General features: G+C 41.1%; 1 protein-coding gene across 1 annotated transcript in view; it reads left to right on the top strand.

Annotated features, from left to right (window-relative positions):
- The first annotated feature begins 224 nt into the window (after positions 1-224).
- GLG1 (golgi glycoprotein 1) overlaps positions 225-12,383 on the top strand; it is a 40,972-nt gene continuing 28,813 nt past the window's right edge. Inside the window, exons 1-5 of the mRNA XM_009076048.1 lie at positions 225-331; positions 1,081-1,165; positions 2,701-2,733; positions 5,422-5,508; positions 9,409-9,624. Coding sequence (XP_009074296.1) covers positions 225-331; positions 1,081-1,165; positions 2,701-2,733; positions 5,422-5,508; positions 9,409-9,624 — 528 coding nt within the window. The remainder of the gene's footprint in view (positions 332-1,080; positions 1,166-2,700; positions 2,734-5,421; positions 5,509-9,408; positions 9,625-12,383) is intronic.

Here is a 12,383-nt window from a genome sequence, read left to right as displayed (position 1 = left end):
CTTCAGTTAAATAAGGAGATCAGGTCAGTGCTGCTGATAACAAGAATCGCACAAGAGTAGGATAGAGGATAGTCAGGTAGAGAGCACCTGAATAAACAAGAAGAGAAAGGTTGATTAATAAGGAATTGTCTTACTTTATTAAGCATGAAAAGGGTAGAACTTAGGGCATTATTTTAGCTTAGGTAGCATAAATCAAGGAAGAAAAACTAGATGCAGCTGGACTCATGACCTGGCAGTATGTGCCAAACTCAAAGGTCAAGCTGATGAAGACCATCGGCCTTTCTCCCGACGACCCCCGGACGACCACCAGAGACCGTGGGAGTAATGCCAAGTGGGAGGAGACGAAGGAGGAGATAATGATAATGATTTCCAAGAACTAATTGTAATAATGACCACCTATTCGTGGAAATAATGAATATGCATGAGTTCTTTAATGTATATAAACTGTGAAGTTTTTGTCTCTGGTTGCATAAGTTTGGTGGAGCAATCCCCCTTGTGCCCAGTGCTGAATAAACAAATACCTGCTACCTCAGAGATACAAGTCTGGGGTAGTTCTTTTCCAGCCTTTTCTCAGCATCATTGCCACTTGAACCCAGCTCTCCTGCACTTGGAGTGGTAAGGGGGAAGATGCATCACAGCTAGCAGGTGCTCATCCTGTACCACATTGAAGGGATTATTCGCTAGGTCTCATGCGTTGCAGATTTAAATACTGAACTGTGGATGAATGCAGTAGTAAAGCTTAGTTAAGATCCCATTTAAGTTCCATTACTCTTCTCAGAAGAATAAGGCTCGGTTTTGCGGAGCTGAGATTTGCTGCAGAGTGCAGGGAAGGCTGGTCTTTCAGTGTGTACTATTTCATTGTTGTGTATTTCAAGAAAATCTTCTGTAAGTTTCCCAAGTCAGTGAGAACCAGTCTGTTATCTTCTTGGGCTCATTTTTCCAGAAAAAAACCCCTGAGCTTTAATCTTTGCTGGATCTGAAACAAAGGTTAGCTGCTTGGAAGATGCAAAAATAACTGAAGCAACCTAGAAGAGTTTTGGGGGAGTACTCTCTGGCCCTTACAAATTCTTCTGTCTGCAGATGTGTTAGCAAGTTATGTCCTCTAGAGGAGGATTCCAGTCCTAGCCTATATATTTTTGTAAAGAAACTATCCCTGACTAAAAGAGTGAGACAACAACTTCAATGGGCGTCATTCTGCCTCTTGGCTTTTGAAATTAGCTTAGTTTAAAACCTTCCTCTGTTGCTGAATGATGCAGGATGGGTGCAGAAAATTAAGGAAAACGCACCTTGTAAGTCATGATAGTGTTGGTCCTAAAGGCTGCTTTAAAATACTGCAGTTTGGATGGCATCTTAGTTTTCAGTTGAGAGAATCAGTTCTGCTGCCTGAGGATAACCAGCATCTGCTAGCCTTTAATAAAAAAAAAGGTTGATATCCACGTTTTCAGATTTATGGTTACTTTGGGAGATATGGTTTTGGATGGTGCCAGCCTGACCAAACTGCAGTTAATTACTGGAATCCTTCAGGTGCTGTTTTTTATGTTCAAAGTGGTGACGTGATTTCTGCCACTTCCCGCTATATGAAATAAAAGTGCTTTAGTTAATAATAAGTTAACAATTTAATTAATAATGTCTGTAATTAAGAGCTTGGAAATGTTTTCCATGCTTGCTTCTGTCCTTGTAAACTTGAGTTTGTGCTCTCTGAAGCATCAGTGGTACAGGTGTGGGTGTAGCACATTGTGCAGCACTGAAAAACTCTGCTTGCATCCAAAACTGATGAAATGCTGGTTCCCTTATGTCATAGCTGAGGGCTAACGTGTTAGTGTCAATGATGCATTTAAGCTTTGAGTGGGTTTGAGTGTCTTGTGGCTCACAGAGCATGTCTGGCATCCTAAATACCAGTGGAAGCAGAGTCTTTGTGAGCCAGGGTTGATTTCTCTGTGGGTATGATGGCCTGGTGATTTTCGCCTGCCTTTGTGCTGTTTCACTATGGAGAGAAGATGCAGATTTGTATGGTTAACTTTTATTTGAGCAGCTCTTCATTGTGAGAGCTACTCAGGCTGAGAGGACGACAGGATGGTTTGCGCCCGGAGTTCTCTCCAAGGAGCTCCCTGGGAGAATACAGTGAATATTTTGAAATGATGTATGAATATTGGATGTTATCAGTTTCTCATGGTTGAAGGTGTAAATCTTGGGACTGCTTTGAATTGGCTCCTTTATGTACAGTTGGAAGAAGAGTCTTCTCTTTGCTTTTCAAATGGAGAAAGTAAACACTTCAGTCTAGGGGAGGGAAGCAAGTCCTACCTTTCTTCTTCCATTGTAAGAATCAAACTTATTTTTCTTTAAAACTCTACTGCAGCATTTTTGTTTTCCCACAGATGCTTTTTTGCCTCCTTAGTTTGGGCAATTGGGGCAAACACCAGTGCATTCATTATGTCTTTGCAGCGTCTACATAAATGCTGCTGCTCTTGTGCTATTTACACTCCGTAGAGGGAAGAGAGCATTGTGTCTAAAGTACCTGTTAGTTCATCTTTTTGGTAATTAGGTATCATCACTCTTCTAAAATTTCCTGTTGATTGTATGTCAGATTTTCTTACAGTGTAAAGGAGTTGACAGTATGTTAGTTTCTCTAAGTTTAGACTTTTCTCTATGTTAAATGCATCACATCAGTACTGAACTGACGCTCCTTTTTTCTCCTTTCAGCCAGATAATGAAATCTCCTCAGACTGCAATCACGTAAGTATTGCTTTGTTTTATTCAGTCTCTAGCTTTGACATTTGCATCTCATATCCCCTATCAACCTGAGGTATTTTGTTTGGTACTTTGCAAAAGGCATCAAATGGGACACATTTGGGTGTCTGTACTGGCCTATGGAGGGACAACACAAGGTGACTTCTTTAACCCAGTGCAGCCACTGTGGTCCTCCTGGAGACTTCAGAGTGGAACATATCTAAGAGCTTTATAAACTGTGCTTCTGTATCAGAGTAGGATAGCAGACATCTTTCCTATTTTATAGTTGGGGGGTGGTTCCCGTGAGTTACAGGGAGCAGTGTGATGTGCTCCTTTTGGGAAAGATGTGAGCAGTACTGAATTTAAACTCTTAATTTCAGCTGTTGACGCCTTCTGTATTACTTTCACAGCTGCTAAATTCTTAGACTCACTTGGAAAATGCTGTGGGGGTGTGATATTTAGAGGCAGTTTGAGACACTTGGCTGGTTTTAGAACAGATTTCCTCTCAGCACCGTGTTTAACAGTGAGCAAACTATTAGCCAGTTTTCAGGCTGTCAAGCTGACTCTTCAAATCCCAAGACTCTTAAAAAAAAAAAAAAAAGAGGGAAAAAAATCATTGCTAAGGTTGGTCTTAGGTTTTCTTTGGTTTCTCTCATTTGCATTCTGTTAGTCTACACCATATCAAGATCCTTAATTGCTTGGTTAGCCCTGAACACAGACAGACAAGTGCATGCCTCAATGACAGTCTTGGTTTTGGATGCTTGAGAAGCTGTATTTTACTTTATTACTGGAAGATATATTCCAGAGATGAAACCCAGCCATGCTGTACAGCTAGTAATTTCCAACTGTGTTTATAAATTAACCTTTAGCACTGTGCTGCCTGACTTCTCTGGCAGCTGTAATTCTCTGTTGTGCAGGGTTGGATCAGATGAAGGGCACAACACGGTTCTGTTTAAGTCTCTTTGAAAAAGAGAAAACGCCAGTAATTAAAATGTATCTACCTGACATTTAAATATGCCAACAGAAATTACCTGAATGAAGAAGAAATTGAGAATTCTAGAAATCAAAGTTAGACCTTTCTTCTGCTGGATTAAATGACAGCATCTCTGCCACAAGGCAGGTGTTGGGCAGATGTGGATTATGGAAGCCATGCACAAATAGAAAGTGTGGGCAAAGTCTCATTTTCCCAGGCAGAGATTGAAGGGGGGGTGATCAAAAGCTAGACCACAGAGAGGTGTCTCATGTCCAAATGTTTTCTTTGCCTCTCTTCTGTCTTCGGTAGTACAACTGCTGATCATCCCTTGGAAAATACTGCCTAGTGCTAAATTCAGGAGTTTTAGGCTGCAAGTTTAAGCTTCATTCTGTCTGGAGGTTGATTTGGAGAGCATCTCATTTTGATACTCTCCAAAGTCTGAGATTACAAATGCAGGGGTGTATTCTCGTCTTGTACCTTCATTCTTGTACTTCCAGTTCTGGCTGGGAGAGGCCTCAGCACTTTTTGTGAGGACAGGTTCCCTGTTTAGTCACTTTTATCAACCCTCTATATTTACAACTTAATCCATCTGAAGTGCCCTACTTTCCCATCATCTCCTTTTTTAACTTTTCACAGCTCCAAAGACGTGATTAAGAGGTGTGGAAGATGGTGCAGTTACGCTGATTCTGGTTTTGGTTCTCTGTGCCTCCACCCTCCTGGAGCTGATGTGAAACTGCTTTCCCTGTGCAGAGCATGTGCTTGTGTTTTCCAAGTGTTTTGGGTACAACTGAAACTTCAAAATAAAAGTTTGACCAAACTTTATAATTTTGCTATTAATTTGATTTTGTCACAAAGGCAGAGTTTTTGAAATGAATTTTTAAAACTGTAAGTTAATGAAAAATATTTAAATGCAACTGAAGTTCCTAGTAAAACAGATTAGCTAATAGAGCTCTCGGCAACTTCTCAGCTGTTAATTTGCTGAGGTTTTGCTATCTTACCCTGTCTTTTCACTTTATGGTGCCTCAGGATCACATCTGGGATGTGTAAATATCTTCAGGGTGTGTCTTGCCCAAGATTGATTCTTGCACAATGACCCAGTGCTTTGAGGCTCCTTCATGAGCTCATCACTGGCTCCCAGAACAGTTGTCCTTACCAAGGCATTTTGCAGTCTAAGCTCTAATGTGTCATTGTGCTTCACAAGAGAGAGAACCTCCCGTAGGTTTGAAATATATCTGCATCCAAAAAGTTGTCTGTTTGCAGCTCCTCACAGTAGTAACCAGCTCCATTTGCTAAATTTTTATAAGGTTTTCAGTATGAAATCTGCTCATAATGAGGTCTTCACTTTTTTTATATCACTTGCATCAGGCAGAAGGGTGTTGTAGGCTAAAGGTGTTGCTAAATAAGCAGAAGGTAACAAGTTACAGCTTTCATTGTTTTATCCTTTCAGTTATGAAATAATCTTCCTTTGATATATTTCCTTTTAATGAGTCAGCTCATGACCTTATGGAGAGATTCTGACAGCCTGAATTTTTGCAGCATGAGAAAACTATTGCAGAAATGAAGGGACAAAGTTGTTGTCAAGGAGACTTTACATTGATCGTTGCTCTGTAGAAGGATACAGAGTGGGGATAAATGATGTTTCATTGTTTTCTGAAGCAAAATGTTTGTCATTTTGTGTGAGAAGCTCTTAAACCCCCTTTGCACAAATGCTCTCTCTGCAGCTCTTGTGGAACTACAAGCTGAACCTGACTACAGATCCGAAGTTTGAATCTGTGGCCAGAGAAGTCTGCAAGTCCACTATTGCTGAGGTAAGCCAGGAGAAAGTCGTGGCTGGTGGTGTGGCACTGAGGCTTTTTCATTCCTCTGTGGTAGTGAATTAGGGTGTGAGTAATGATTTGGGGCTGGGGAGTCTCTAGTCTCCTCTGCCAGATTGCTAGCTGTAATGAATTCAGTCTCTTTGCTGTAGAAGTCAGTTACCTTAGTGGTACCAGGCAAAGGGGTGGGAGAAAGAAATGCTAAGCTTAGCAACCCGTCAGCTCCTACCAGATCTTTTCTCGGAAATCTGATGTGGGTTGTATTTGTCCCCTCTTTATCAAGTGTTTGACAATTATAACAGTGTTGGTGTAGCAAGGGCTCTGCTGAATTTAGCATAAGGGTGCTTTTGGATTGTGTCTTGCTAGCAGAAAGGGTAAGTGCATAGACATCAAATGATGAATCAACTTTTTTCCTTTGAGGCTCAAAGTTTAGTTACTCCAAGGACTCTCTGTTAGGAACTTCCTTTTTAGGCTGCACTAGGAGGTAGTACTCTATCTCAAGCACCAGTGCACCTTAGTCCAGCTTCAAAGATGATTCGATTAATCATTCCTTTCCTCATCCTCATGCTAGAGCTCTTGAGGCTGTGCACTTAGCACACAGGGGCTGACTGAGCTGAGGTCTCTTCCCTCTGTTTGTGGTGGTTTTCAGCTAGACTTCAGGGGAGCAGTGGAACTAAAGCTCTCTGCAGCAGTGCAGGCTTCAGCTGACTTAATTGGGTCATTAAGCCATGCTCTGAGAAACATTATTTGTGCATCCACCAGTGTAACTTCACCTACACATAAACTTGCCTTCTAAAATACTCAGTTTGTTCTAGACGATGGCTCCTTTGTGGTGTTTAAAGGAAGTTTTCCTGAAAGAGAATCTGTTGCATGAATAGCAGATTGTCTCTCCAGCACCTGTTCGTGGAGGCAATATATTTTCCATGTCTAGCTTTCAGGGATGCAGTCTTGCTTAGGTGTAAGTTGTGTGTCTTGCTCAGAGCAGATTTAAGGTGTGTAGTTACCTAGGTCTTCATGTTTTGATGGATTTGCCTAGATGGTTCCCCATTCTTTGTTACAAAGTTCTTATTTGAGAGGAACAAAGATCTGGGAACTTCAGGGTGTCAACAGCAGCCTGGGCCCAAAAGTTGGGAAATCAGTTGTGTAGTTGAGGGGTAATCGGTTAGTGTTTCTTCATGACCTGTTGGGGCTTTGCTTCCGTTTCTCAGCACCAGCTGAGTTGCAGTAAGAATAACATTCATGGGAAACCATCATTTAGTGGAAGGAGAGATCAAGTAAACAGTTACTACAAGAAGGCTAGAAGATGAAAGAGTGGAAGGAAAACAGCTTGCATCAAAGGGGTATGTCGTGTTTGGAGTTTGGTAGCTCCCAAAAGCAAGTGCCACCAAATCTGTTGAATCCCACTTTTTTGTGACCATGGATCATATTTTTCTGGTTTATGTCATATGGCTGCTGCAGAATTTTTACAACCAAGGCATTCTTGAAAATGCTCTTTTAACAGTCTGTTTAATTACCACTTTTATACAGTGACAGTCTGGCATTGCTGTAAACGATGCCCTCTAAATCTGGGATATGATGCCTAGAAGCAGTGGGAAGAGCATACAGGATTTTAGCTGTACGTTAACCACAAGTGTTCCTCTTATAATTGTGGTGAATGATGGCATAAGCTACAAATATTTTGCCATTTGGTGAGTGGTTTTCAGTTAAAAAAGATGAGGAACAACAATCGCATCTGTTTGATCTTCTGATGCTCAATACAGAGGCAAGTGCATAAAACATTCCATCATATTGTTAAAGTTATTTCTGCAACACGCTAAAACTAAGATATATAGTGGGCATATACTGCTAACAGGTAGGTGTTTTCTTGCGGGGTGACTAAGCTTTGATTTTAAGTATTGCTTTGCATTAAGAACAAAATACAACTGGAAGAGTAATTCATAGTGAAAGTGAAGAAATGGTGACTGCCCAAACTGGGTATGCTCTGAAAAGTGTACCTTTAATTTTATCGGCTAAATACAGATTTAAATTTAATTTTTTTTCCTCAGCTGTCATAGTTTTTATAAGTTCTGGCAAGAGTTTTAACTTAGAATTATAGTTGGCTACCAGATAACAGTGGTTGCTTCAGAAGTGGCCTGGCAATAGCATGATCACTTGGTCTTTTCTGCAGTTCAGCGGCTCAGCCATGGAGCTCTGGGGCTGTTTTCAAAGCCAGGCTCTTCCAAAAACAGCATGTTGCTGTCGAGTGCTGGTTTGGCTCGTGATGCTTGAGCTGAAGTAGGGCCAAACCAAAGATGCAGCTTTCTCAGACAGCTCCTGCTCAACTCTCTCCCTTTCACCCTACAATGAATCATAGGTGTTTTCAATTCAAAACGCATTTTGCACCTTATCTATAACCATTACATTGACCTCAGTAACGAATACGTTTTTCTAATAGCTATTTAGATTCAGTATAAAATGTTTTATCAGCCTACATCTGCCTTCAAATAATGATGTTTGAAATGTTGCATGCTTTATTTGCTACATAGAAAGTAATGGCCTCATAAGCTGAGGCAGAGATCTGTTTTATTCATCTAGTCTGACCTGTGTGAGTCTGTCACAGGTGCCCTGAGTTATTCTTGTTTGAATTAGAATATATCTTCCTAGAGACAGCTCTCCATTTTTTTTTAAATTTCCCGTATAAATATTCCAACTTGGTATTTGAGAGGTGATAAAATGGTTCCCTGCGTGTTCCCTCAGCACTGCCCTGGCTTGGTGTCTGAACCCGCCTGGATTACTGATTGCCATGGATCTCCCGCGAGATGGATGAGCCTTTCAGTATTTGTACAGGAGCAAATCTTTGATGTAATCAAGTCAGCCCATGTATCTATTCCTTGCAAAACTGTCACCACTGAACTTTAGTGTCTGGCTGCCAGGAGTGCTTTCTGCAGCATTAGGGCTGCAGTTCTCAGCACAATCCTGTGCAGGGAACACCAGAACTGGGCAAGAATTTCAGCACAGGCTTGCCAGGGTTAAGGAGTTGTGGAGTCCTGGTGCTCCTTGGAGCAAGGCATTGCACTGTTCTTATCGCAGGATTCCTCGGGGACTGTCCTTAACTGATAAGTAACCATGTTTTCCACTTCCTTTGGAAAGACACTGTCAAAACTGCCTGCATCTTTCACTTCCAGAGGTGACGTTTTTGGCCTTACTGTCTGCTTCCCTGAGCAGTGCAGGCTGTGATTTATATTGGGGACCTGTCTGTTCTTGTACGCTGCTTTTCCAATCCCTGCACAGCTTTCAGCTTTGGTTAGCTGTGATTTTTACTTTTTTTAGACCACTGGGTAAAATGGTTTAGTACCAACAATGAGCTCCTACCAGAGCCTGATAGAAATGAATTTGATGAGGATTTTTCCTTTATAGTGGTTTTCAGCTCCCAGCAAGTTATAAACAGCTCGGTAAATAGTGTTGACTTCTGAATCAGTTTCACTTCTAACCGAAATCTTATATTGTAGGAGGTCAGGTGGCTAATGGGGGTCCAAGTATGATTAGTGATGATGTATGATGTAATATGCTGAGTTTTCTAAATAAAGGTTTGTCAAACTAGCATTTTTCCTACAAGTCTACTTGATTGCAGGAGTTCAATGTAATTATTATGAAAGACGATTATTGAGCAGTAGAGTTCATAATCCTCAAGGTCGCTGTGTTTGCTTTTTTTGGATGCTGGCACACATGAGATTTCTCATTTCTGAAATATTTTCAAGTATTCTGACTTACTGAAAATCAAACTGAAGCCTAGAGGGTTTCTTTGCCAGCAGATTTTGAAGCTACAGATGCAAGTTTCTTTGAGGATTTTTTTATAAGGTTAAATTCAGTGGCTGCAGCCACTGTAATTTTATTATCTTTCTCTTTTTTTAACAGATAAAGGAATGTGCAGATGAACCAGTTGGTAAAGGCTTCTTGGTATCATGTTTGGTGGATCACAGAGGTAATATCACAGAATACCAGTGCCATCAGTACATCACTAAAATGACAGCCATTATCTTCAGCGATTATCGGTTGATCTGTGGCTTCATGGATGACTGCAAGGCTGACATCAATCTCCTGAAATGTGGCAGCATTCGACCTGGAGAAAAGGTATCCAGAGAACATGTAGATTGTCAATAGGCTTGTAAAAGTCACTCACTTCAGGAAACTGATGTGGAGGCTCTACAATGGTATTACTGTCTTCCTTGCAACTGAGAGAATGCATGGTGTGTCTCATCTGTCTGCGAAAGTGATGTCCTGGTTCTTCATAGTTCCTTTTCAATAAATATGCATTTGTTCCTCTGTGAGGAACTGCTGTTCAGAGACTTTCATTTGTCTTTCCACACCACTCTACAGGTGATCTGGCAGGTAGTTGTCTTTCTGATGACACTCTCTCAGGCTTGACTTGGTACAATGAATGCGAACAATAGGTTTAAGCAGGTCTATTGCTTGGCTTATTTCACAGTCTGCTCGGGTCTGGCAGGAAGGTTATCACGGTGATGGGGCCTGTGCTATAACCCTTTCCTGCTTCCTCAGGGTGTAGTTGATAGACTGGATCAAGACTTTTTATCTCTTTGCCTTTCCCCTGCCCACCCAAGAACGGTTGAAGGGCACAGGGTACCTAGTGTCACATTTCAGTAGCAGAGACCTACCACCGCTGTCTTGGTTTTACTAAATTTGCTGAGTTCTTTTGCCATGTGGGACTTAAGCAGAGGTTGATGCAAATAACAGTTTGTAGTGACTGGATGTGGGATTGTTTTCAAGGGACTGTCTTTCCCTGTCTGCTTCAGCATAGCTTATACAGGCAGCAATTATGTAGTGCTGCAGGAATGAGTGACGTTTTCTGTGAGAAGTTTTTATGTTTAGGGATAAAGTTAAAATTATCCTATCAGCTTTTTACAGTGCTTTTTAAATTATAGCTTTGATGCTTATAACAATTAGTCTCTTAGATGAGCTGTTAATGAGGGGGTATATAACAAAAGATGCACATTTTTTTGGTTTAAAAAAAAAATGCTTTCTTAGTTGTTTGAGATATTTACTGCTGTAAGCAGCGTCACAGCCATAGTGTGTTAAATTGAAGTGCTAGTGTGTTCCAGAAGACTTAGCTGAACAACAGAAAGCACAAAAATAAGGACTTATTTCTGGAAACAAGAACAAAGCAACCATAGAAGTTGGAGGAACTTGCAGGCACCACAGATTCAGACTGGTAACAGCAGAGTACTTGCTTTCCCCCTGAAGTAAAGGCTCTCTGCTCGTGCTTGGCTGAAAGACCTCAAGACAAGAGGAATTGCCTTTGACAGTCAGTATAGAATGAGAAATGTAATACAGGAGTCCTGGCTGTCAGGTCTGACTGTTACCAGTGGCTTGACCAAATGGAAATAAATTAAAATACTTATGGTAGCACTGAAGGAACACAACAGAGGGAATTTCATGAGCATAAGCCAAACCTCATACAGTGGAAGTGAAGCTGATGCATCCAGGCCTGTGTGTAACCCACCACACTGGGCTCGGTTAAGGTGGGGGAGGGGGAGGATGGCCCCAGGGTGGTTGAGGTCACAAGGCATCAGGGAGAGGGAAACAAATGCAAACTTTGGGTCACTAAGTCAAACTTTCATGAGGATTACTCTGGTTTATGCATATGTACCCAACCCAGCATATTTTGCCTTGGTTTGTGAAAGCATCGCAGCCTGTCATATATCTTTTGTTACGCTGTCATCCTTGGCACTTAGAGCAATTGAGTATTCTATACTGCTATGGAAACAGCTATAAATGGCTATGCAAGCATTTCTTTTGTTGTGTTCTATTCTATCCCTTTGCTGCTTTGGAGAAATCTAATTTGCTCCCATCAGATGCTGGTTCAGGTTTTATTTCCATTCTGTAGCTTCTGAGAGTTACCTGTAGAGAAACAGTCATTACCCTTTTGTGTGACTGAAGGTAACTGTGAATTTAATAAATAGGACCTGGACACCTGAGGAGGAATATGGGGGAAGAGATTCATCTCTCTCCTTTTTTATGGAAATAAGCACCGTTAGACCGCAAACTCCATCCACAACAGGCAGCTAGGAGATTGCAGTATGATAGCTTCATCAGAGTAACTGGAATAAACCAGCATTTTTAACTGTGAAAGGCTCTTAAGTTGGTATTCTGGAATTGCATTGCCTCTTGAAGCCCCTCTGCTAGCTAATCATATTCTTGGTTTCAGCTTGCTTTATACTACTTAATTGAATTCTGTGTCTGCTGGGTTTGTTCCTTCTGATGTGGTGGTTTCTTTTCCACTTTTCTTATTGGGTTTCTCTTCTGTAAGAGCAATAAAGTTCAACTTAGAAGTCTTGATCTGACCCTAAACTTCATTTTGCCATATGCAGCAGAAAGGCTGTAGATGTATCATCTGAAATCATTACATTTTCTAGCGTGCCTATGTTGTGGAGGTGTTTGGGGGGGTTGTTTTTTTTCTCCTTCCAATTAGTGGAGAAACATTTAATAGTAGTTTCAGTCACCATTCCAGTTGGCTGTTGTGCTTTATAGCAAATTTGGTCTCCTGGTATTTAAAAGTTGCTTTGTCTTCATGCAATAGGGATCTAATTTGAAATTGAAATTGGTAGTTGCAGCAGAGCTTTTCTACTCTGGCTGCCTGTTGGAATGAGCTGCTTTGCTGGTAATGTCCAGGATTGTATCAAACTAGTGGGGAATGTATAGTTGCCAGGGTGATACTTAGCTAGGATGTCCAAACTATAGTTGATTATTTGCCATAATGAAGGCTAACTAAGTGTCAGTTGCACATCTGCTGTAGGTGCTTTATCAGATCATAGGGTTTTCAGATTCCTAAAGAAGGACACCTTAGGGAGACCACTGTTTTCTTGCTTTTTGGA

This window comes from Acanthisitta chloris, unplaced genomic scaffold (genome assembly GCF_000695815.1).
Source record: "Acanthisitta chloris isolate BGI_N310 unplaced genomic scaffold, ASM69581v1 scaffold256, whole genome shotgun sequence".
Classification (NCBI taxonomy): domain Eukaryota; kingdom Metazoa; phylum Chordata; class Aves; order Passeriformes; family Acanthisittidae; genus Acanthisitta; species Acanthisitta chloris.
Note: the sequence above shows the minus strand (reverse complement) of the source record. Positions and strands in the feature narration are given on the sequence as shown.